The sequence below is a fragment of the Pseudopipra pipra genome, chromosome 1 (assembly GCF_036250125.1).
Source record: "Pseudopipra pipra isolate bDixPip1 chromosome 1, bDixPip1.hap1, whole genome shotgun sequence".
Classification (NCBI taxonomy): domain Eukaryota; kingdom Metazoa; phylum Chordata; class Aves; order Passeriformes; family Pipridae; genus Pseudopipra; species Pseudopipra pipra.
In genome coordinates, this window is record NC_087549.1 from 14471458 (window position 1) to 14498422 (window position 26965).

Sequence of the window (26965 nt, forward strand, 5' to 3'; positions counted from 1 at the left end):
CTCAGAACTGAATCTGTGTCCTATATGGGCATTTCTGTCACCCACTCATTATCTTTTATGTTGTCCTTGACCATAAAACTGTGCTGCAGAAGTCGCTATTATATTCAGGTCTGTGTCCTCATTTTATTCCAAACATTCGGAAAGATAGTTTTTTTCATATAAAGGCCACACTATTAACTTGTTCTCCCTAACTAATGAAAAGAATACTCAGGTTACCTAACAAGTACAACTGAGTTGCCTTTGGTAGGAGATAGCTATGCTAAATTATACCAGAAGAGAAACTGGCCAAAATACAAGTTAACTTCTCCATTTAGAATTTCTTACTGTGCTTTGATTTATCTGTGCCTTATCTTCTGGAGTTTCAGCTGTGAAGGGCAATAATTGTCTTTATCCTTGTGCTGAATACCACTGCTGTGGTCTCAGTTCTTTCAAGCTGGTAAATAATGAGATACTCATGAAATTCTTAGCGGGTGTTTTGCGTTAATATCTCATCTGATTTCAGTGGGAGGTTTACCTGACTAAGATCTTCCACAAAGCAGAATAATTTCTTGTTCCCCCTACCAGGTAACAAATGCCAGCTTAATACGTCAATCCATCATCACATAGTTATGTGTTACACGTAGCCAAAAGTCCCAATAATAAATTCTAATCTCCTTGGGATGATAAAATAGAAAATTAACGTGAACCTATTGTAAATAAAACTTAATTCCCTAAAAAGCAAGGCCTACTTATACCTTAATAACACAATGGTCCTTCCACCTGTCAGTCTAGAAACTCAGTACCACTTGGTATGACATAATTTATTTTGTTCTAACAAACCTGTTAGTAAGGTGAGCCCTACAGCTCTTGGAGAGAGGATTGTGGAGTGGCAAAACATTAGGTCAGTTCCACAGAGAAAACAAAACTGCATTATTATGGCCAGGGGCAGAATTGGAGTTGTTTTTTGAAGCACTGGAGCATATATTTTGAAGTGCAACCCTTGCTTTTGCTAACAGGTGAGAGTTTAATTCAGTTGCTTGGGCAAAAATAGAGGCACAGCAAGACCTGACTCTTTGTTCAAAGCTCTGCCATGAAAAGGAGGCAAAGTTCAGGCATAAAAAGGAGGGAAATTTGACGCTTCGCCCTGGTTCTGGCCAAGACAGGGTTGATTTTTGCAGTAGCCAGGAGGGGGCATGGCTAAGACACAGAGGTTATTCTATACCACCTCACATCAAAACAACACCACAAAACATTTTCCAGGGACAGGGGGAGGGGTTCTGTACAGGTCATGTAGTGTGGTGGCACAGTGAGGTATTGTCGGGGGTCTATGCGTGGTGTAGTGGTGAGCACTCTCTTGGGAATGGTTCACCTCTTTACACTCTGTTATTAATATAGTTGCTGTTACTGTTCATTTTCTTATTCTGTTGCTGTTTCCAGTAAATTGTTCTTATCTCTATCCATAATCTTTACCTTTTGTGACTCCAATTCTCTTCTCCATCTGGCTGCAGGGGAAGAGGAAGGGAAACGGGGGAGTGAGCTAGCAGCACGTGGTTTGGAATGTTTTGGTAGGAACATAAAATTGGGGAATACCATTCCTAACCCACAACACACATCCTGTTAGGAAATGTGGAAATTAGCTACCTGAAGGAGAGATGCTTCTCTTCCCTTTACAGTGAATGGCTGTGTGATATGCCAAAAGTTTTTTTAACTTCAGGATGTAGTGTTACTGGGGAACACCCCACAGGCTGTACCATGAACTATGACACTAGACAGGATGTTCAGAATGGGCCCCATTCTTCCCTTGCCATAATTATTTTTTCATGTTTAAGAGCACCTGATCTGTTTTATTGTCATGACTCAGTGGTACCTTGTGACACAGACACGCAAAAGTCCACCTCAAATCTTCTATCATAACTCATCATGATGCAGTGCTATATGAGTTATGGGCTGTCTTGATAGTAGAGAATACTGCTCATATCTGGCAGAAAAGAGTTTGCCTGAGGGCTAGCTAAAAAACCAAAGACCTATTTGCCAAATGTGAATGGAGTAAATTCTCTTGTGATCCATGCTGCAGAGCATGGTACACATCTGATACTTACATGTATCAGGAAGAGGAGTGTCTGCCAAAAAGCAGACATGCCACCATCACTTTCTTTCCCTTCATCCCTTGTGGTAATTTAATTTTTCTCTTTCATCCTGAGTAAATGTTGAGCTTTGCTAACACTAAAAGTACATTTCATTACGCTTTGTGATAATTGGTCTGTTGGTAATTTGAAGGTTGATTAGTTTTTTGTTACCTTTAATTACAAACAGCCACCCTTTAAGTGTTGCTTTAGTGCCAATCTGCTGCTCTAGTCAAGAATAATTTAGAAATTTCTCTTGTAGTTGAAAGAAACTGCTGATGGACAGGCGATCTGGCTGATGGATGGATCCAATACATATTCTCTCATGGTAGATGATACCAGCAATGAAAGGACCATGCACTGCTTGCAATGGCAGGGCTTGTTATGTCAGTTAATTGCCATTTGTTGTTAATCAGTTACATAAACCAGCAAATATAGTCTCCATTGACCTGTAAGAGGAGTAATCATTATTTGGCACAGAGTACTGCTCCCTTTAGTCCCTGGGCTCTTGACAGAAGATACAGTCTTGTTTCTGATCCTCTCCTGATTCAATCTGAATAGTGATGGAGTGGAAGCTGTAGTGCTCAAATAGGGCTTGGGTAATATCTCTCAAAATCTTCTGGCTGTCCGTTGTGTCTGCTATAGATAGCAAGCAGAAAATAATCAAAATACATACATTTTTATACTACTTTAAAGAAAAGTAAATGTTTACTGACAGAAACTTGTACCAAGAAGTTTGTTTGAGAAGTGTTTCTTGTCCTTTTTATCCTTCTTTCAGGAACCTCCATGTCAGCAAAAGATTGTTCATTCAAATGTGGTTGGAATATGCAATTTTTGGCAAGAGCTAAGCTAAGAGTAATCACCATAGAAATTCAGTTTGGCAGAAGACTGGAGGAAAGCAGAAATACTTAATAAAGATTAGTTCATCCAGTCAAAGAGTAGCAGCAGTGCCAAGTGATTTGGGTGGCTGATAGACCCTCTGTTTTTGGGAAGTAGGGACACCATGGAGGACTTCACCACTGAACCTGTCCTTGGCCAAACAGAGGTGGATTTTTTTTCTTAAATAGACCTTAATATATACAAAGCAAACATATGGATGAGAAAATTGATCTGGGTAGTGCACAATTTGTCAACTGGGATAAGAATTACAGTTTAAAAAATATTTTATAATATTAACTATTCCCATGGAGTTTTCTCTACATTCCAAACTATGTTTAAAGATTGTTTTATGACTAGAGATGCATCTGCAATGCAGATTTGCCCTGTAAGTTTTTGTTATAGGGATCAACAGTTTTCAAGTTTGACAAATCCACTCCAGAATCTATTTGTGAAAAAAATACAGTCTGAGCCTAATTCTTCTAATTTATTTAAAATACTTTGTGGTTTACTTCCTTGCTTCACAGCCTCTGTAATTTTCAAATTTTGGACTAAGTAGAGGTCCCTGTTGTTTTGGCAAGATTTCCGAGAGGAGGATTTGAGAGCTTTTCTTGTTATTGTTGTTGGTTTTATTTTTCCAACAAAATCATGCCAAGTTTTTTAACAAGCAACTGATATACAGTCAGTTTCATCCAAATCAGGAAAGACTGACCTTTACTAGACAGCAGCTGAATACTTACTCCCTGCTTACAGAAATTTACTGACCTGTGGCAACGTGAGCAGACAGAGCAGTTTGATTCATTGTCAGAGACCAAAGATGAAGGTTGTGAATAGACTCCACTTTCTCAACTGCTAAAATTCTTGCTTTCACTTCATCATAAGCAAATCCTTTTGATGTTCCTGAAAAGGAGAAATTGATGGGAAAAGAATATTTTAAGGAATAAAAATGATGATTGATAGAGGAAAATGCATCATGAACCTTTATTCACTTTAGATGTATAATTTTTATAAAAATATTTAATGCTTTGAAAGCCCATCTATTTCAGAGTTCACTGTGCTATTTAATCCTATCCCTTGTTATACACTTGTCCATGGAAGGTGTAGACTCATGCATGTTTTAGGAGATACCCTGAGGGTTCAGTTTACATAGGATGAGTGTTTTGGCCAGAACATGTCCTAGTTTTGCACCAATATATTTTGTGAGTGCAGATTCTATGGCATCACTTGAACACCTCTGGGGCATTTTGTCCTCAATACATTCACACAATAGAGAAGCATCTATTTAGCAGGGAAGGAAAGGTGAACGTAAAGATTAAAATGGTTTGACTCAGGAATCTTAAATGAGATTAGATCCCAGGTCTAGTTATTGAGTAGCCAGTGGTTGTTTTCCTAGACAAGCCTTCTTACAATACATGATGGTGGTGACCATCATTCAGAGTGAGGACAATTGTGACAGGATGAGTTGCAACATGAAATTCAGAGTTTAATTTAAGTCCAAATTTGAATAAGAAGTTTAACAACACATAATCCCTGGAGTGAGGCCTGGGAATTTGCAAATGCACGTGAGCAGCTATGAGCTAGGATGCTCATCATGATCCGCTTGGATCAGTAAACTGAAAAATATTTTTAATTCCACCAGTTATGAAGTATAATAATGATGAGCACAGTATTGGTTAATTTTGTCTTTCATACCCAACTGATACTTATTTATAATTGTCAATGACCTCAGTGTTGTATGCTTTGTCCTATCCATTTATTACAAGAATGATATGCTATATGGAGTACTGACTTAATAGAATATGATGCTGACATGCTCATGCTCTTTTACAGAAAACCACGGACAGTCAGTGCCTACATGACACAGCCAGTCACAGGGGCTGTGGAGCTGATGGTCTGGGACAAGACTGGGTGCATGAGATAAGAGCCACCTCCAGCACCAGCTCCAACATCCAATTTGTCTTCAGAAAATTCTGGGCAGAATGCTATTTAGGAGAGAGGAGCCTGGTTTCAGAGCCTTCTCAGGAGGACAGTGTAAAAGGTCTTGCTGCAAGCGGGATCAGAGCACTGTGATTTTGGCATGTCAGCACTGCTTATAGAAGCTGGGAGTCGCTGCTGAGAAAGAGACTCATAGGTGTCAGGGGTTGCCAGACCTTCCTGGTAACTTGATTTTTTTTCAGTAATGAAGACATCTTCTGATTTTTTGACAGCCAGAATACAGCCAGTTGCTGCACTCTTGTCTAGGTACACTTCTACATGGATGTATCTCTATCTCACAATCACTGAAAGCAAAACAACACTAGAATGAAGCTTTACTGTAAAACAATATTGGAAACATTATTTCTTGAAACAAAAGTAGGTGCAAAGTGAAAGAGAGAAGTAAATAGCCATGCAGACAGTCATACTGAGTATCCATTAAAAACCTGCATCATTAGAGCTACTTTTCCCTTTAATCCTTGTGTTTTCATGGCTGAGAAAGAGGTTGCATTATATTATTCAGTGTGAGGAAGGCAAAAACATGCCTCTGTGAATGCTCAAGTCATTTGGCCTTACAAATCAAATGTTCAAGCCCATAGCTGACAGGATTAAATATTGCTAAGCTTAGTTCTTCTTGCTGCTGATGTACTGAGAATTGTCTATTCCAGTGCATTTGAACATGACTGGAAAGGTCCAATAGCTTGCTTTTCTAGACTGGTGTAACTAAAAATCTTTCAAACTTCTGCCTCTTGCACTCAGTCCATTTAACAGAAACAGTTCAAGGCACAGTCTTTTTCTTTTTTTTTTTTTTTTTTTTTTCCCACAAAGGCTTTTATTTCACACAAGTAAAGGAAATACACAATGAATGAGGTGAGTAGGCATCTCATATGCCAAAATGGTGATAAAAAGCAATGCTACACATACGACAGACAAAAGCAAGTCAGAGCTCATTAGTAAAACACCAATACACTGATTTTTACAAAAACTGGCATATGTGTAAACCTAGAGTTTACAGAAAACAGTTTTGATTAAAATTAAAAGTAGTTTAAAGTATGATCAGAATCTTAAGAATATTGGAAACTGATGTAGAAGTGTGTTATTATAATTTTTCAGCACATATAAGCATTATGGAGAAAGAGATAGAAGAAAACAAACCCAAAATATAAGTTTATTGATTCTGGAATCAGGTCCTACCTTCCATTAGCACAATCAAAATATCCCTTAAAATGGTGATGGTAGTTGCCAAAACAAAGATGGAAAACACAAATGTGCAGATTGGGTCAGCTATTTTGTATTCTGGCTAGAAAAATATGAACACATCACTTAGTTAATTTCATTTTTGTTTGTTATTGGAATTTTTAATTAGTTAATATCAAAGAATAATATATTCAATTCATCTAGTACAGAATGAGTGCTGGCCTCCTTTGTCAGGGAGCCTCAGCCTCCGTACAGAAAATGAGGGTGCTACAAACGACAAAATGGAGAGACACTGAAGTATCCGCTTGGAACACTAAGAAGCAAGTGTTACACTCTCAACAGTCATTTCAGTTCCCAAGTATAGTTCTCTTTGACTAAATTACAAAGTGTATCATTAAGACAGACGAAATATTTACAGAGTACCCGGTGTCACAATGCTGTGAAAGTAACACTTATCCTTAATTGCAAGGAAGGCAAGTGAACTAATAAAACTAACCTTAAAGAAGATGATAAGTGCGCTAATTAGCACACTAATGCTCTGGAATAGGTCTCCAACGGCATGCACAAAGGCTGCCCGCAGGCTGGCATTGCTCAGAGCTGGCTTTTCTCGAGGGGCTGACACGTGTTCCCTGGCTTGTGCCCCATGGCTGTGCCCGTGGCCGGTCTGGTGCAGAATCAGGCTTAGTCTGCAAGAGACGTAAAGCTGCAAATACCAGCGGATATACTGCATCTCTGAAAGCAGTGATGTCACACACATCATCACCCCTCTCACTTCTGAATGCTGAACGGTGAAATCTGACACATTAGGTAGAAATACAGAGTGGCTAAGCAGATAATTCCTGCGTGTTTCACTGGTTTGCATACAAACAAGAAAGTCTGTGAACAGGGTAATTAATGAGACCTCATTTTCTACAGAGTTCTTGAATATTCTGACATCAATTAAAAGCGAGATGGAGATTAATCTTTTCCTGGAATTTTGCCTTCTCAGTGTGGCAGCTAACAGAAAGTAGGAGAGCAACTGCAACTTTCAATGAGAAGCACGATCTCTCTTCTCAACTCCTTTCCATATCCTCATGAACGTCATAAGTACTTAATATTTTTGAGGCCAATATCTCTATATAGTTTTTTATTGAATTACAGCAGCAGGCTCAAGTTTCAAATATTATATGGAGAGGAAAACAAAATAACTTACAGGATGTTGGCGAGCACGGCAAAAGCAGAGGTGATGAGCATCACTGTAGTATCAATATCGTAATCAGGGTGCAGCAGCCTCATGCTAGCCAAATATATCAACACGCCAGTCACCATCCAGACAATTATCATAGACATCAAAGCTCCCAGAATTTCTAGGAATTAAAACAATCTGATTTTAACAGTCAGAACAGAAATGCAAGAAATTTTAAGAGGTTGATGGTAATGGTTCCAGACTTGTTGAGCTTTATAGCCAGGAGACTGGCTTCTTGTATGTTGGCAGAGAATGCATGCAAAGAATGGGCTAAACCCCTTTCTGGTCATAGTAAATTCAGTGACTTCCCAGGGCAGCCTTATGCATGTGATAGCCTTACCCTGTTCTACCTGCCCCTACTTTTGGCTCCTTTTCAGTGTTGAGTTCGTGTGTCATTCAAAGAAATTGGAGAGATGAAAAAGATCATTTGGGCAGTTCTGGTAGGAGCAAAAAGAACTATAATGAGAAGGAAGGATAAAAGAGCAAATCTTGTGTAGTTTCCTGGCCCTGATAGTGTGGTGTGAAAACTCCAAAGACCAGCCCTCCTTCCCCAACAAGATTATCTTGATCACAGGAGCAGAAGTCGGAGGGAAGGAGAAAGGCACAGCTCACTCAAACCCACTGGCAGACATAATCCCTGTCCATTACCTTCCCCTCTTTCTGCACACTTCTTATCACTTCACAGTTCAGAAAAGCAGTAACAGCCCCCAAAGAGGTCCTGCCAGCAAAACTTATCCTGGAATTCGTCCTGCCAATGCCACAAAATCATTTTTGTGCCACCAGCTGTGATGAGAACAAAAGAAGTTATTTTTTCCCTGGGGCAGCAAAATTTAATTTTGTCTCTATTGGCTCTGAGTTGGGCTCAAATAAATCCAGTCCCCAAGGCCACCTTTTATTGCACTGCCATAGAAGAGGTCCAGGGAAGTGCACATGAATGTGCAGCATGCTTCTAATAGGATGTGGGACTAGTAATTGCCATGTGACTTGAATGGGTAAGTGAGCACAACTGAGAGAGTACCAGGGAAAATGAAAGCTCACAGTAAAGTGAAAGGAAGTAGATATCCAGAAAGCATTTGCACAGAATTCCACTAACAATCCCTGAAAACAGCTTATAATTTTGAATATATTTTTATGAGGGTCACCCCTTTTGCAGGAGTCCAGGCTCCAAATACTTATCAAATAACCATTTTATTCTAAAACTGGCAAATAACAAATGAAATTGCACTGACAGGAGAATCTAGTGTTGCTTAAAAGTAGAGAGAAGCTCAAATAAAGCATACAATTTTTTTTCTGCAGGTTACAGGTTGAAAGTGCAAATTTGGCCCAACTGAAGGTGTTGATGGCTGTGCTATCATGGGCATGAAAGCAGCCAACAGCTTTTGTGAACACTTGTGTTCATATCTGTGTGGATGTGTGCATATCCTCCATAACAGAATATGTCAGAATTCATCTTTACCTACATAGGTGAAAATACATATTAATTTTCAATGTGTTATCTTAGCAAAAGTTTAGCTAAGTTTACAGACCAGTTCAGCAGCACTCACTTCTCGGGTAAATTTCTTTAGAACTACTAGCACTAACAGAGTACAGCAAACAATAGTGTAGGATTGTGTGGGAATCTGTGAATCATAGCAGAGGGAAACTGAGGTGCAAGAGAGTTTTTGTACCTGGAAGTAGGTTTGGCTCACACTATCAGTCTTACTCAATATTGTGCTTCAATCTGTGTTGCTGAAAGTAGCTGCACTGGTTCTGGCTTGGAGGGCAGGAGGCATTCACATGGCCTCTGCTAAACCTGAACTGTGTCATACAGTCTTTTCAAGGCAATATCTATCAGTCTGAGAGAAGCAGTGAACAAACAGCTTCCAGTATCGTGGAGGGCAGCACCTGTAAGACCTTGGTAGTCAGTGAAGAGTGACTTTGTCGCCTGACTGCCCTCAGCTACTCTATTAAGGTACCCATCTGCATATTACACTGGAAATATAGCTGGGAAAATAAGCAAGAAACAGGATAGCAATCATGGAATGCAATTAAGTAGCCTCTAACATTTGATATAGGGCTCTCTTTGCATATAAAAAGGCAAGAAAGGATTGATTTTGAACTTCTGCATTGCAATGAAAAAGAAATAATATAATTCAGACTGAGGATGAAGTTACATGAGGTGGCTGAACCTGCCTACATCAGCAAGAGAGGTCTCTCACTTTTTTTCCCCCAGGCTGAGAGCATAAACACAAAAAGTAATGAATGATTTACTGATGGTAAGTAGTAGTTCTCTAAGGCTGCAAAATTCAGCTGTGTGTTGTCTCTATAATACCAGCAGTGCTTGAGTAATACTGAACCTCCCTCTCACCCAGTTTGTTTCCAGCAGAGTTGATAGAATATACTTAGGGAGCTACATAAAGACAGGATGAGCATGGCATATGTCTTCCCTGGTACTTTCTGTGGCTACAAACAACCTTGGCCTACAGACATCTTGAGTCCTTGGTTCAGGTGCACAGGTGTCTAAAGTCATTTGAGATACATTGGCACGTCCATGTATGGCTTGACACAAGATGTATAATTTATCCATAGACTTCTGGAGTGGTAGCTGGATTTCAAAAAGCACAAATCATTCACATACAAGCAACTAAACTGAGTCCCAAGACATCTAGCAGGAGACTCACTTCCAGACTGAGACAATTAAATTGAAATGTCTACCTGCAGGTGTGAGCTAAGCTACCTTTATGAACAATGGATGTCAAATTAATGGTGATTGCTCCATTGGCTGACTGGGAACACATGAGTGTCTGTTTCTTAACTATGAGTGTCTGATCACATTTGAGATGCCCTGGTCTTGTGCTTGGCATCCTGTCCAGTCTCCTGTGGGACTTGTGCGACAGCTGCCATTCCCATGCATAAGACAGACATTCTAGGGATGTAGCACTAGATTTCTATGTTTGTGCAGCTGAATGGAGTCTACATTTCTGTTGAATGTATCAGACCCTGTATGTATATGTGCTCGTGTATATGTAGCATTGATATTTAGGTGTCTAAATCTTGAACAGACTCATACTCTGAGAAACTTTTTCTCATGGTTAATGTTTTGCTGGTGTCTTGTCTTTGTAAAAACACTTGTGTTTGATTATTGGGCTTTTGATATTAGGTGTCATTGGTAAAAGTACTGATTTTGGTTAAGGGTAGAGTATGTTAAAAATCTGCCTGTGTTTGCATCTGATAAAAACAAGCAATGATAAAGAGAATTGCAGGGAAAGGATCTAGAAAAGGGTAAATGTTAAAGGATCTCACTTTTCTACAAATGTAATGTTGACTTTTTAAAATAATTTAATAATTTTCTTTATAAGTAGAGGAAACCTTCATTTTTATGGGTATCGCTGATTTGATAGCAACTTGTGTTTCTGTCATTACAGATTGAGGGCTTAGTCCTCCTCACACTCAGTTCAATGAGGGAAATTGCTGTTACCTCAGCCAAAGCTAGCACCAGCCCAAAACTATAGTAAATAGTGATCTGAAAGACACACTTGTAGATAAGAGATGCTCTTTACTTCTTCGAAGCTCACTGTCTTACTCTGTTTGTCTTGAGTCCTGGGGGCTTTGAGAGCATTAGTGCGCTGTCTCTAAATGCCTGCAGAACTGTGTTGGGCATCAGCACGTTTTCCAGTCCCTGGCTATGATAATCTACCTTTCCCTTTCCACATGTTCATACTGTGAGATGTTTGCTACCTGCTCGGTGCCACCCAAAAGTTAGTTGTTTGGTAGGAGGTTTGGAGGCAAGCCACAGTGAGAAGAGGCTGATCAAGAAACTCGTCAGGTCCACCAGGATGTGTGCCGCATCCGTGACCACCGCCAGGCTCCCGGCGATCTGCCCACCTGTGTGAAACACATCCGTATCATCACTCTGGTCAGAAGTTTGAGTCAACCAGATCAGACTCAAGACCTGCTTTGCTGGGAATAAGAGGGAACACTCAATTTTCAGTCATCATACACAAGACTCAAACCACTTCAAAGATTGTTTCATTTTCTACCTCATTCATGTAATAAAAGGTATGAATTAATAGAAACACATAAGCCAAATTTCTTTGTGAGAAAGAGAGACCTAAGAACATTAAGAGTTCTGATACATTAGTTCTGTGGTTATTTTACTGTTGGACTGTTTTACTGTGACTATTTTAGTATCAGATTTCTTCATGAAAAGCTGTATTAGGAATCATTTTTCCAGTATCGTCCCACTATCTTTTCACAGAACACTGATATTTTTATGTATGTACAAACATTCAGAGATGTAGCTTATGGGATTCATTTCCTATTTGTTATAGGAAAATATGCATGTTCTTCCTGAGGTTTGGGTGGCTGGATGCCTGACTGTTTATTTGTCACAGGCAACACTAAAACAGGAATACATGGAAAGGTCCCAGTAGAAGGCCTGTGATAAACAACTAACCATTTTAGTGAGGGCATGGAGAAAAATGTTCTGTTTTCAGGACTAATCTATCATTTTGCATCTGTAATGCATGATTTAATTTTCCTGCTAAAGCTCAAAAAATGTGGCTGAATATAATTTTATTTTGCCAGGGTTGGGTTTTATGTGAATTCTAAAGAAAAAACCCCAAACACCAAATTCAAACCATTTTAGGTTATTGTAATCCACATTTCTTTTACCCACTAAGCCAAATATCATTGTTTTGCCAAATTCTTCTAACCATGTCTCAGGGCTAAGGGCAAACCCAGATGAACTAAAAGTTTGTTCTAAACTATCCCCACTGCTGGTGGCTGTAGGAGAAGACAAGGATCACAGGCAGGACTCATTACATGTCCTGCCAACTCATTACAGTAGGAGAATCTTTTCATCACAGTGCAAATGTAGAAAAATGGAAATGTGAAATAATAGAGCCAAAATATCTAGTTTCTGCATTTGGCAATACATTTCCATTCTTCAGTAATTTAATTAATTTCAGCTCACCCATTTCTCCTAACCACAATCCATATGAGAATCAATGAATCCTGACAAACTTCGTAAAATGACTCATTCAAACCTTTGGCAGGATACCACTGTCAAAGGGACATGTAGGCACATCTCTTGTTTCCTTATAGATGCAAGGTCTTCATGCCAGCAGGATGGACTGTTTAATTTCCTCCTGTATGCAGATTTTAGATTAGAACACCGAACATCATATGTTTTGTCACCACAGGAGAATGTATTTTGCACATATAAGGCATATATTGTTTTTCTCTGTTGCCTCCCATTTACAACTGCCTGAAAGTTACTTCCCAGAAGGGAGCAAGCATGGCTGCAGAATTTGGGGACACCTCATTCCTTGCAGTAAATTCAGCAGAACAGATATTTCCCAGGATATGCACAGGTATAAATACACATATACTTTTTGGTCATGACACAGGTCTTAGACTTTCACTCTCAAGTGGGAGGCAGTTTTGCATAGCAAAAGGAAGAAGGTTTGTCTCACAGTGCACAGATGTTAACAACCAAGGCAGCAGCTATCTTTCAGTAAACAAATATGTAAAACACAAGCTGCATGCAAACCCCCATCGCATTTTAGATACTGTATTTCCATATTCTGTGGGACAACATCTCAAAAGCTTGCTTCTAGCCTTCTGCCTTTGAAAAATGTTTGCAAATTTTTCCTTTATGTATTGTTGGTGTAACTAATGCCTTGGGTGAATTTCTGAGATCTCAGTCTGCTTATCTTAGCAACTTGGTCAAGTCTTTATATTCTGTTCTGACATGAGGATGCAAGCAGGGTTTGTCTTTCTTTCTAGTGCCCAAATGGAAATGAAGTACTTTGAAATCCACATTTGGTCCGTAGCCACTAAAAATCTTTGAAAACTACTTTTATATCAGGGCTTTACATTGTGTGCTATTGGTTTGACTGATATCTCCAAATCTATGGAGATTGTGATGGGTCTGCTTTAGAAGAATGGAAGATAATTATCTTTCAAAGACAGTTATTGTATCAGGCTCAGCCCTTCTGGGACAGCAGTAACGGCCAGCAGAGATGGCTTGAGCAAAAATATCATGGAAATACCTAGGCATTCAGAGAAGCACAACGTTTCAACCTCTCTGAGAGGGATGCAGTTTTGTTTCTTCTGTTTAACACAATAATGCCCACAGAAGCCGTTTACCCTTAGAGTAGAAGGAAGGGGAACATATCTTTTACTTTCAAGAGTAAAGCCTGTGTAATAGTTATAGGCTTTTACTGCCTTGTATCAATACTCCCAACAAGGGGCCTTTATGGCTTATTATTCCCTACAATGGATGTTTATAGCTTTGTATACCACAAGCAGTAGAAATTGTCAGTCACTCAGTGGTCAATCATCAGGCAGAGGCAGTCTTGCTTAATGATTAAAAAAATTAAATGTATGGTTCATAATTACAAAAATCTCCATAGAGTGCTGTCTGTAACTGCAGTTAATAACTGGTTTGTCAAAGTTTAATGGTCTGAAGCAAAATGGTCTTCAAGCCTGTTACTTAAGCTGTCACTGCAAAAAAGCTGTATGATTCATTAAGCAAAATGAAACATTTAGTTAACATATCATCTGTCCTTCCAATTATCCTCTAGCATTGCTGCATTCACCAAACTTAAGCCTACTGATTATATGGTTTTGTTAATAATGCATTACTTCTGGCACTGGAAATTACTGCATGGGGATTAGCAGTATGCATGGGTTTTCACGGGGGAAATGCACGTGACCTACAAACAACAGGGCTTCATGCAGATGGAGAGCATGGGAGGGAATAGTTTGAGAAGGCCCTGCTGGGTTTGGCAGCCAGGGGAGAAGGCAGAAATGCAACAACTCTTTCAGTGCCTCCACTTCTCACCTGTGGGGAAGACAAAGCTTTTCTCTTTCATTTTCATGGGGCTCCAGAGGTCCCTGAGCTAGGAAAGTATGGGTTTCAGAGGCCTTCCTGGCTGATTTTTGTTACATTGCCTGGAGCACATATGGCAAAAGTCTGTGGGATTCCTCATGCCTTTCCCTACCTCACCTCACTGTGGAGAAGGGCAAGTTAAAGAGCCAGGAACTATCAGGTGGATATAAATATCACAGAATCCATGGAGAGAGCAGACCAGTGGGACAAAATGAAAGCTAATGCTCTACGAGCAAGCCAAATACTTATATTGGATATTGTAGGATGGGTCCAGAAGTGAAAGCTAATTAGGTAGGGGAATAATCTTCCATTGATCCAGAGACACACCAGCAGGCCAATTTAAAAGATAAACGTGCCCGATATAAATACATTGACTTAACTGTAGAAAAACAGATGGCGAATCTGGCCCTGGATTTCCCTGGATTTTGTGAAGATTCTTGCATTTATTATCAGATTATGCTGCTAGCAACCTTCATCAATGCTGAGTCTTGTTGGCCGGGATAAATATGTAAAATCCTTTAATCTTTAAAAAAAAATAAATCCAGTTTATTAGAAACCTTTTGTGACATGATGCTAAGACATGCTAGTCACTTTTAGTCAAGTTTAAAGACCTGGGAGAACAGTTCAGGCTATTAACTGATCTTTGTATTCCTACCCAGATGCAATTCTTGAATGAATATATGAAGATACTTTGATAATTTCACTTAACACCCCCCCCACACCCCTCCCCCATGATTCTTTTAATGACTGGTGACAAAGGAGGTTTATTTAATCCCAGGTGGGTTCACCTCTGTGCACTGTGGGTCCCTGCAGGCACAGTGTATAGAGAAGGCATGAATGTGGCTGTGCTGGGCACCAGACTGAGCTCTCTTTGAACACACATACTCCCCTGTTATCTCAGCAATCATGAAGAAGATGCAAATTACTGATGCTACACAGAGCTTCCTCCTGGCTTGATGCTGCTCCCTCTTTCTGTTCTCATAGGCCTGTGAGTAGCCGTGACAGTGATATGCTGGATTAGCTTCAGCAACTTCTGCTTCCTGCTGCTGCCTGTCTTCATTTAAATTCTTCTGAAGCCAGCTCATCCTTCAGGATAGAAAGAAACAGAGGTTAAAAAAGAAAAACCCTAGTTATTTGGGCTTCTAGCCCTGCAGACCCAGAAACTATGTAATTAATGTTTTCAAAGGATAAAAGCAGAGTTGGGAACAGCAGCACAGGCCACAGAAGAGGCTTGCTCGCACAAGCAGGTCTCTGTGGGAGGGAGCTGCACATGAAATGACTGCTCTGGTTGTGTTTCCCAGCTCTTTGGGCTCTCCTACATCATTTAGCAGTTTATGAAATGCAGGGTGGCTTTCTTAGGCTGTGTATTTCTTGCACACCATATGATTTTCAAAAAGTCGTACCTCATGCAAATAGTTACCAAATTCAGCATATCATGGAGACAATTCTACTGAAAAATTCAGGATTTTATTCCCAATAGCTTTGTCAGATAGACCAGTGAAAAAATAAAAACTTTTTCTCAAATATAAATGGCTAAAGATATCTCTCTCCTTTCTTTACATGCAGAACTATTTTATCTCAAATTTTCAGATATGTACAAAAACTACCAATATTCCTGCAGAACCTGAGCATAGAAAATTCAAAGGTATTTAAAAAATCAAAGCAATAATTTTTTCATAGTATGCTGACCCCTTTGTGCCACAGCTTTCATGGAATAGTGAGAAGTTCAGTAGAAGTGGCTCTTCAAGCATTTCTTCATCACAAGGTGATTTCCCAGCCAAATCTGCTCTGCCAAAAAGCCTCAGTGTTGTCCCTGTCAGGGTTCCTGCACAGCAAATACATAGTGGGGATAGAGAGGTCCTGGGCCATGGCATTACAACTGTGGGAGCTCCTGGATTGCCATGACATCTGGGGCTTTCACTAAAGTAACACACAGACTGCCACAGGGGAGTCACCAGGGTGGTTTGGTGAGCAAGGATGTTCCCTTCTCTTTACCTTTCAACTGAGAAAAACCCAAAGGCTCACTCTGTCCTAGAAAGCTCGACTGAAAACCATTACATCTCTCCAGATAAAACATTTGTTGCCAGAGCTACTCCTGATGTGATAACCATGTATTGAGACTGTGGCATCAGAAGGCAAATTCTGCTGAGATGCACATACATAACATCCATATAACCATGAGCTGCAGCTATTTGAGGTCTGGGTGTGCAGGGTCTACCCAGGAACACAGCAAACTCCACTGCTTTATTTCAAGTCTGAAATTAGCCTGGAGGCAGGATGTGGGACTGGGTTTAGCTGCCCCAGTAATAACAGCCTCTTTTCCCCATTCTGATTTCAGACTTTCCTTTGGGACACAGAAGAATTGTTTCTTCAGCTAAGTGAAGGAAACCTGTGCTCCAGGAAGTAAGATGGATCCAAGTGACTATCTGTAGTGTTTCTTATCACTGAAGTGTCAAGATGCCTAAAATCTCGCTGGAAAGAAATCAGCTGGTGGCTGCCAACCTGCAGTAGTCAATGTCAAGAAAAAAACTGTACTGAAATCACAAGCTTTTTCCAGCTGCTTTTTATGGGCAGCCTGAGAGGGCTGCAGCTGCTCAGTGGGTCTGAAGTCCTGCCAGATGCCCCACACCAATGGGCGAGAGGCAAAGGCACCTGCAGAGCTATGGATGCCTTGGCCTTTTGTGTTCACTAGCACCACAGAGGTACTGGCAAAAGGAGAAAAGCTGACCCACCTTGGCAGCCAAGCCCTGCAACTGTAGATAATCAGTGTGGCTTTGGTTTTGTAAATATTATTGAGATGTTCCAAGGATGCAACATTCCCCTGAGTCAGCCCGTTTCCCAGCCTGGTTAGCATGTGGTCTCTGTTTGCTCAGTGAAGGCGACTGATTCCCCTTGTATGTGAGGAGCTTGTGTGAAAGAGCAACTGGTCAGATTTAATGCCTGGTGCTTGGAGACAGTGAGTTTTCTTAGTCCTTTTGTCAGCATTTTTCTTTATTTTCCTCACAACAATGAATAAATGGGAGCTGGGCTGTCTGGGGAACGGGCTGCCCATCTGGCAGCTGGGTTCCCCACTAGCCAGTCCTTCTCCAGTCCTTTAGTTTTATATTCATCAGGGTCCTCATGTGCTCTGTGTCACTTTTGTACAGTATTTTCCTGATGAATTAGACACAGAAGGTACCACAAATTAATTCCTTCCAGATGGCTGAATAAAATGCTGCAGTTCTCTCACTCTCCCCTGGAGATCAGGGCAGGCAAGATTTTCTTTATCGTGATCTCTCTCTGGAGTTAACTTCCAATGCTTTTCTATAGTTTGCATGTAAAATTAATTTCCCCTTACCTCAATTTTCATCAGCTGGCATTAAACGTTAAAATCATCTTAATTACATGAGTCACGATCAGCTCAACAGCCTGTCAGGGCAGGGATGGCAAAATTGCAGCTGCATATTTCTGAGCCACCAAATCCTTTCCTTGCTGTTAACAAAACAGGTTGCTCTGTGATCCTCCTCCCTTTTTTTTTTTTTTTAATCTTCAGGTCTCTTTATCAGCTAACAAAACCTTGGGGCATCACAGAGGGGTAGGAAAGCACTATCCACAGATATTGTTGGACAGATGCAAAAGCAAACAGAGAAAACATAAACCCACAAATGTCACTTTTTTTTCTGTCTAAAGGGCACCTAAATAAAAGTGCCCCAGTTGCCAGAGGTGGCGAGCATTCACTGAACTCACAGAACAGCATCTGGCCTGATGAATTGCAAAAACTCCTGCCAGCTCCTTTGCATTATTTTTCTCTTCCAAAAGCAGCCTGCCACTAATTAAAAGAATCTAAGAGGCAATTTTATAAAAGTGTGAATCAAAAGTTTAAGGTGCAAAGATCAGCTCTTAAACCAGAAACCCCTTCAGAGTGTGTTAGAGCAAGATGTAGCCTTTGAGTATCAGATCTCTGCACCTGCACATTACAGAGTCACAGATTAAAAAAAATAATCTTTTCTCCATTTCAAATTCTCTTTTCTTTGTAAAAAAGATAGTCAGGGGAATGTCACAGAAAGGCTCCTACTGAGTCATGCCCAGAAGGAGGAAAGTAAAAAATATTAATACATAGTGCAGATTCCACACAAATCATTAGCAACAGCTTTTTATTACAACTTCCTTTTGTTTGTTTTCACTTGATCTGCTGGGTGCCTTGATCTGCAGGCTGATGGGAATAATTGCCATCCTCCTAGACCATTATGAGTTCCCCAGTCAAAAGAGCAAAATTTGGAATCACTGCACTCCCCACAGGAGATCATCTCCTTCACAAGGGAAAATAGTAATTTTCTGGTGCCTGAAAGGATAATGAAACTGCCTTCAGAGAAAAATTTATCAAAGCCACAGTCACCTCCCTTATTCTGGCACAATTCTGATTTTGATTTTTAATATTTCCAAGGCATTTAAGACCCTGTTAATAGCCTGGCTGTCCAGTCTCTCATTTTCCTTATTGTGGGCACAAAATAAACACAAATATTTATATATTTGCATACATTTAGATGTCTAGTAATTGGGAATTTGTGCCTTGGTTATTTTATTTAATCACATTTTGAGGGCCTGGCCCCATATATATAAATGCATTGTCAATAAATTTCTTTCTGCAAAACAGTAAAGCAGTAGTTGCCTGGAGATAGACCAAAGGTGTATGTAGCCAAGTATCCAAACTCTGTCATGATCATGAAGGAAATACATAAGGACAAAGAACCAAAAATGAACATGTCCAGAGAGGGACTGCTTCCCAGTTACACAAATCTGGAGGCTGGGAGGTGGCTGAACCAGAGCTCCTGTCTAACAGCCCTTTACAGATCTTTATTCCACAAACCCAGCTGACTTGAAAGTGTTGAGTTCCACAGTTTAATTATGATTTGTGTAAAAATAATACATCCTTTGTTACTCTGAAGCTGTCTGCCTGCTATTTTAATTAGTTCTTGTACTGTTAGAAATAATGAATGACTATTCCCTGTTTACCTTCATCACATCATTCATGATTTTATGTATCATTGTTATACCTCTGAACTATCAATTTTCTGAGCTGATGCCCTAGCCATTTAATTTCTGTTTCATACCACTTACTATCTTCGTTCTAATTTTCTTTCTGAGATGAAGTGGCCATAATTGAAGTGGGCATAATAGAGATGGCATGTGGCCAGTACTGGGTAGACACAGACTTAGACATTAGTCCTTTCTACAGGGTCCTAATGTTACGAACAGGAGGGCAAAGGCGATGGGATTGGTTTTGCTGAGTCTGCTAAAATACTATGTGCTACTGGGACCAGCTGGCAAGCCAGTACAAAGGAGATATAACCACAGGGCCCTCAGCTAAAACACTTCAGAAGTCATGAAAAACACCTACAGTTTTCCTAAGCATTGACTTCTGTAAAGCATAATGAGTGGTGGAAAGCCTTTATTTGATGAGGACTCTTTGATCTTGTAAGAGTTTTCATATCGCCTGCAGGAAGGTAAAAAAAGAAGAAAATATTCTCTACGTGCTTGCTATACAAATCACTCTTTACCCAAAGAAATCATCTCCCAGGCTCGCTTCAAACTTTTGCCTATTGGTATGAGCCTGGCAGACAGGAATCAACCATGAGCCTAGGACTGATAGGCAGCAATATCTACGGGTCACCTTAATGCCCTGTGTTAAAACTTTTGCGTGAAGACAAGCCCTAAGGTTTTAACACATCTTTTTTTCTTTCAGAATTGTTTCCCACTCATTTTTTTCTCTTGTCTCAGAGACAGAATAAAACTCAAAACCTTGAGACTAAAAGCCTTGAGTTTCACTGTGTGATGGTATTCAAATTCCCACTATAATGACATATAAAGGACATAATCAGAAATTCAGAAAATCATGCTGAATCAAGCCAAAATCTAGTTCACAGTATAACTGGCACAATCAGAGGTAAATTCACATATTTATGAAGTGGGATATTGAATATTCACTGATTTAATATTACACTGATCTATTGCCAGCAAGAAATAAATACCTCTGGCCTGTCTTCATTCCTGGAAACTTCAGGAATTTGGTTGAGCTATTATTTAGACTGTGATAAGTGGTTGTCTAGATCACTAGGTAGGTGATAATAAATAAAAAAATAACATAATAAATGGCTAATCATTGGGAAAACTTATCTCTCTTACCACTATAACTGATTGTGAAAAAAAACCATGGAAAACCATCTTAGACACCTGGTTCGGACCTAATTTAAAGATGATACAAATATCTCTTTGAATGACTTACAGACAACACTTGTTGCATGAAGCGGGAGGTTCTGAGCGCTCAGCTTCAGACCCTTTTATCATTATGGTTCGTACCCTTCCTTGAGGCTGGTGGGAAGTGGTCTCCTCTCCTGAAACCCATCCTGTGCAATGTCTTTGTCTGTAGTGTGTAGTGCACCTGGTCACGTTGGCAGATGATGCCAACCTGAGGGTGCAGCTGATAGATTAGAGGACAAGGCTGCCATAAGCAGGCTGGAGGAAGGGGTCAACAGGAGCCTTCTGAAATTTTACAGGGATGGATGAATCAAAAGTAATGCACATGGGACAGACAGACTTGTGAGACAACATCTAGAATGTTGTGTCCAGTTTTGGTGTCCCTAATGTGAAAGATCAATAAAGTGGTGCAGGTTCAGTAGAGGGTAACTAGGATGGTTAAAGGCTGGAGCACTTCTGCAGGGACTGGACTTGTCCAGTCTAGAGAAAAGGTGGCTCCATAAGCACCTGGCTGCAGCCTGCCAATATTTTTGAGGAAGCTATTGAGAAGATGGAGCTTTATTGCTGTGCATGGAGGAAGAATGAGGTCATTGGTCATAAAGTGAAACAAGTTCAGATTGAATATGAAGAAAAAAAGAAAAAAGACTGTGAGGTTAATTCAGTATGGGAGCAGATTGCCCAGAGAGGTTGTGCAGCTTCCATCCTGAGAGATTTTTTTTGAAGACTTGACCAGAGACAGCCCTGAGCAACCTTGTTCAATGGCTTGGTTGACCCTGCTTTGAGCAGGAGGTTGGACCAGAGACCTCCTTGAGGTCCTTTCCAGTGTGAATTATTCTTCAAGCTTACAACTGGTCTGTTTTTCAGATGGCTCAGTTAAAGCCCGTCCTCTTGTAAGCCTTTCAAGTTAAGCATGGGAAACCTCAATGCATTAAAATCTGCTAGTGACTACAGAAGGCCTGGCATGTGCAAAATACCCTCCTCCAGCCCTGAGTACAAGGAAAGGGGTTTGCTTTCAGGCTTCCTACTCACATGGTCAAGATAAAACCAGCTTGTTCCGTGTGTATCGTAATGATGGCACGTATCAAAAAGAAAGAAGCTGGAGGATGGCAAAGAAATATGCAACCTGTATGCAAAATAAAGTATGTAGAAAACATTAGAGCTGTTCATTAAGCCTACACATGGGAAATGGAAAAATGTGTTAATTTATACCAAAGGCTAAGATGAGCTTATTGCTACTGATCAGCTTGAGACACCTGAAGCTGTGCAGGCAGCTGGACTGTGTAAGCCCAAGTCCAGTGGGCTGCATGCCCTGATGGGTTGGCTCTGGCCCGTGGGCTGGCACCCTGGGTCACTGGGCTGGCACCCCAGGTAGCTGGGCTGGCAACCTGCACTTCTGGGTTGTAATGGGGAGCAGGACTAACCCTGGGCTGCCAGCTCTTCCCAAAAGGAGGGAGACTGGCTCTCAGTCCCTGTTTCTGGTTGTTTCTGGGAATGGACAGACTAATTAGATTGTGCAGTTAATCAGATTTCATCTGACAGAAAAAGCCAAATGGAGGTGCAGCACAAAAGCCACATGGCTGGATGACAAGTCCTCCTCATTTTGGAGAGCTGTGTACCATCTCCATCACTCAGCCACCTCAGGACTGCTACTGGGGAACCCTCCTGGGACCAGCCCTCCAGGTCAGGGGCTGTTGGAGGTAACTGCAGCCATCAGCCCGATAATTGCAATTGCTACAGTGATTCACTCCAACTAACTTCAACCCTAAATTAAGAAATAATTATCAGAAACAAATCAACTCCTCCAGAAGGTGAGTCAGCTCAGAGGGGAGGATCAGCTGCCAGGTATTCATTCCCCCAGTGTGCATCCTACCCCTCTTCTTACCAGGAATATTCCCTGTTACCAGTGATCCAGGGAAACCAAGGGCTTCCTCAGAAGGCAGCCTAACAATTTCCCCTGTCTCAGGGTTTGTCCAGAATTGTCCTTGGTGTCCAGAGGTGGTGAGAGACCAAAGGACCTCAAGCACTGAAGCTCTAATCACAAAACTGCAAACTTTCAAAAAAACTCTGAGAGTCTTCAGTAACTAAAATGAACTGCAGAATCATATGGGATCTTTCTGAAATATAAATATTACCACAAAAGTCATTTTGGACAGTGCCATGTATATTTATGGAGCCACATAGTAATATTTAAATAATAACCCAGACATTCAAATGACTAAAATACGATGGCAGTGACCCCAGTATAAGAACATGGAGAGACAGATTTCCATTTGAACTGACAGTGTTTACGCCAAGTTTCTGTCCCACGCTTTTTAAGAGAGCCAGGCAATAAATAACCTGAAAACCAATGAGATAATGGAAATGTCAAGAGTTGCTAAGCTGTAACTGAGCAGCTATTTTCTTTTAAAAATACTTTCTGGTCTGAGTCAAAAGGAAGAATGAAAATAAGTTAAACTGCAAAACTATTTTCTGATGGACATTTATACTAATTTTTTAACCTAAGCTACAGGATATCTTACGTTTTCAGAGGATCTTTCTTCACTCAAACAAGCATTTACTCACAAGATCTCTGGCACATGAGAGGTACTTCAGCTCTAAGTCCAATAGGGCATCCACGGGAATAAAGCATCGCCTTTCTTTCAAACCAAATGGATAATTTAGACATTCAAGCATGAAGGAGCTTTGAATCAAACATGGTGTCAATAGCATGATTATAATTCAACCTAAAATTGCAGCATAATCCATGAGGTTTTGCATCCTACAATAAATCTACTAAGCTTATAAAATACATAGCAGGAGACACTTGCTTCAACAGTAGATTGGTTCAATCCATCACATACGCAGACACATCAGACTGCTGTCTAGTAAATGCTTTAAACATTTAATAAGAAAGTTTAGGAAGGAAAAAAAATCAAACAAAACATTTTGAAAGTAGTAAAAGATACTCCCTTTATACACTGTAAAACTTTCTAGGCTTTAACTCCTGCAGCCCCTCAGCAGATTGGTGATCTCTTATTGCTCAGAGATAGAAATGGCAGTGAAGGAAACAAAGAGTTGTGTTACCTGTCTAGGGCCAAGGAGTACTTCTTGGTGTCCCTCTCGCTCACAAGACAAGCTCTTTCAAGACCCTTTTTGGTAGCCATAAGGAAAGTCGATGGGGTTTTGCTTGTTTTTGTTTTCCCCCTTAAACTCTCCGGTCTCTGTTGGAAGAAGATATGGGCAGAAATGTCCTCTTGATTTATGCAGAAGTCTCTGCCAAATAGTTTTGAATGAAAATGTTTTAATAATCTTCTCAATAATCCCTCTGCGAGAGAAAGCTGCTTTCCTAGTCCTGATGGCGTCACTACCATAACAACCAGTAACTTGCTGAGCACAGCAGATTGGATGTTTCGGGCCTCACTCCTTGTTTTTCTTTTTTCCCCTCCATGTTTGATGCTGGATATGCTCTTTGGTCACGCGGTGGGTGCGTGCTCTTGCAGTCGTGGGCTGGGGGTCAAGCACAGCGCGCACACATCAAAGTCCTCACACGCGCTCGTATGGACGTACAGAAAGGGAGAAGGAAGGTGATTAAAACAGCCCATTTGCCTGGAAACAGTCAAACCCCTGTTTGCCTTTCTGCTTCCTTGGCTTGTGAGGAAAGCAAACCTCCATCACTCCGGCTTTGTGCAAGCCTTTTAACGTAAGCAGTTGCTCTGAAGACTGATTTCTACCCCTGTCATATTTGCTCCTAATGGTTTGAAACAGAAGAGACTGCTTACTATTGCCATTTGCAACACAGGTTATTGAAATCTTTATTTCAGCAGGAAGGACTGCAGGTTGTTATTTCTGCTTTATTCAGTTTGTTAGTTCTGTCAACAGCCACAGTCCCTGGAGGGGAGAAGACCTCCAGCCTCACCTTTCTCACAGCCTGACCTCAGACATTCACTTCAGCACTAATGGGAAATTTTGCACCGGTGCTGTCTGTGTTTTACTATATTCTCAGCAGAAACAGACTGTGATTGAGATCCCTACATGTGCACAGCCTTCACAGAAGAGATTAGCACTAGGCAGTGAGCAAATGCTGGGGGCCGCGCTTAAATTCTGCAGTCTTTTTTACCATGGGTAGCCTAATGTGGATATGATGAGCTGGGATCTCCCCTCCCTTCCCCCAGTTCGCAGAACACATACTCTGTCTGAGATTCATGAGGGCGGGGGGCACATTTGTACATGATATAAATGCAAAAGGTGGGTTTATGTCATCAGAGATCCACGTTGCCTCCTGCATATCAGCTGTGCGAACATTTCCCTGGAACCTGTGAGCCAAGTAGCTGACTGTATCTCGGGCTTTTATGAACAGCCACAGCAGAAATACATGGATTTTTTCCACAATGTGCTATCGTCTTTGCCTCTCTAATGCTCTTTCCTCGAGAGCCTTTTCCCAGGTGCTTATACTCACCTATGCACCCTTATTAGTCTCTTTGGTGGAAGAGATCGATTTTATGACTCATGTCTGGAACTTCCTAACTCCTTCTGAACATTAGAAGGTTGGTCTTTAATGTTTTTTAAAGTTGCTGCCACTTAAAGTTGCTGGACCTGACAATGTGGAATGCTGGCAAGGCTGGTTTGAGAAGAAACTCGCATCAAAGGGTGAATAGTGTGGACCCAGCGCATTTGCAGAAATCTTACAAAACAGAAGTACCACACTTCTTACCACCTCAGAAAGGCCATTAAGTAGAAATTTTATTCTGCTGCCAAGAGGGAGTAAAGCAGGAAAAAGAAGATGGCCTTTCCAGCTGTGCACCCTGGAACCTGACAAAGGCTTATAATTCATGCTCAACAAGGGCTTCTGCTGGCTCCTCTTCCCATCAATGTTAGTGTTATTACAGTGTCTCTCTGAGCTTCTGAATTCATCTTTCCTTTTGAAATTACCAAACAGCAACATCCTGTCACAGACTGGAGATGCCTGAAAAATAAGCCTGGCCTAGGACCTGATTTACACTGGATCTCAGCCTTTTTAAGGTGCTAAGCTGAACTATCAGGTCTAAGTACCCTCAATTTAAAGAAAATTTAAAATCCACCTCAGAAGGTTACAGATAAAGCCATTTTCTGTTTCAAATCACTGTAACCACGTAACTTTTGTTAGTGAGATAAGTTTCCATCATTTTGTAAAAGGGTCTTGAGCCTCAGGTGCATACCAGCAAAACAAAGCCATAGATCATTCACAGCATTTAATCTAGACTTCTGTTTTGTGTTTATTATTGTCAGTGGTGATGGTTGTGCTTCTCAGGAGACAGGCTGTGAGGCAGGATAGAAAGAAATCTCTTCAGAGCTTTCCACAAAGACTTGGGTTTCCTCTTTATACAGTCTCTGAAACTCATTAAGAGGGAGACAGCAGCTGTCTGTGGAATTTCTATTTCAGAAAAATTATTCAGACCATCTCAATAAATTCATCTTAGCCTTTCAATAATAAAGCAGTTTGTTTCTGAGTCTACATTAAAAATGTCACATATCCAATCATACCAGTTCTAATAACCCTAGTCAAGGACATTTCTCAAGATTTACATCCAATACAGACATGTGAGGCATCACACTGGCTTTTGCAAATGAAAGCTTCTCATCATTATTATCCAAAATCTCCATTAGTTAAAAAAAGCATATCCTTGATCCCATTTTAACTTTAATCAGCAGCACTTTAAATATGGGGAAAAAAAAACATCCCCTCTATCTTGTCATTATGGGAGTAGATACTGACAGCTTAAATGTACAGAGGAAAAGTTGGTGCATCTATTAATTGAAAATGCCAGTGAAGTCGATCATTTTTATGAGACATCTTAGAGATCATCTGCAAAGTTCCTCTCTACCTTTCTCTGGCATCAGCTCTAGTAGCTCTATACTGTATTGCCTGTAACCCAGGGATCCTGGCATTTTTGATTTCTGGGGCTTGGTTATTACAGTTTTTATATTCATAGTGAGAATATGCTTTTTCACCTAGTGAAGCTCCAGTGCCTTCCAGCCATCTGTCATTTTGTGATCCAAGGCTGGAGGCAAGACAAATTGAAAGAAAAACCACATTCCTCTTCTTGTGAACCTATGAATAGAGTAACCTTTTATAACTGAGTGTCAAAAGGAAAATATCTACCCTGATTTAGATCCAATTTAAAAATCATTAAAAACTTGTTAATGTTAAATATTTTAAAATAATAAATTTTTAAACTTCAATATATTTATCTTGGGTTTGCTGCCAGCATTTCAAAAGAATGGAAACTTTTGACAGTAACTGAACTGAGAGGTAGAAGTCATCTGCAATGTTTTAGATGGGATTTGAAATTGCACAAAGTCATTGGGGAGAAAAAGACTTTTCAGCCACTTGTCAAAGAAATTCAAGTTTGCATTGGGAGTGGGGATCTAGCAGGAGCACAGTGTGGCACTATTTTGTGGTGTACACCTGTACCTCCAACAGTAAAAGTCTATGCTGCTACCAAATGAAGTGGGAATCCTTCT

The 26965-nt window shown here is 40.5% G+C and overlaps 1 protein-coding gene and 1 long non-coding RNA gene across 2 annotated transcripts in view; one reads left to right on the top strand and one right to left on the bottom strand.

Moving 5' to 3' along the window:
• Positions 1-26965, top strand: part of LOC135410021 (uncharacterized) — a 56780-nt gene that overhangs the window by 23544 nt on the left and 6271 nt on the right. The gene's annotated exons all lie outside the window — the stretch shown is intronic.
• Positions 735-25898, bottom strand: SLC30A8 (solute carrier family 30 member 8). The gene is made up of 8 exons (XM_064646271.1): positions 23549-25898; positions 15129-15337; positions 11092-11238; positions 7342-7495; positions 6646-6835; positions 6147-6252; positions 3744-3878; positions 735-2741 (listed from the first exon to the last, which is right to left on the bottom strand). Exons 1-8 carry the CDS (start codon positions 23833-23835, stop codon positions 2596-2598), a joined length of 1374 nt encoding a protein of 457 aa, XP_064502341.1. The 5' UTR covers positions 23836-25898; the 3' UTR covers positions 735-2595.

What these genes read in the sequence shown, in the direction of transcription:
- SLC30A8 (XM_064646271.1), bottom strand. Translation starts at nt 23,835, where the DNA reads ATGGTAGTGACGCCATCAGGACTAGGAAAGCAGCTTTCTCTCGCAGAG. An exon ending in TACTCCTTGGCCCTAGACAG is followed by an intron (nt 15,338 to 23,548) that starts GTAACACAACTC and finishes TCTATCCTGAAG; the next exon opens with GATGAGCTGGCTTCAGAAGA. An exon ending in GATAACAGGGGAGTATGTGT is followed by an intron (nt 11,239 to 15,128) that starts GTTCAAAGAGAG and finishes TGTTTCACACAG; the next exon opens with GTGGGCAGATCGCCGGGAGC.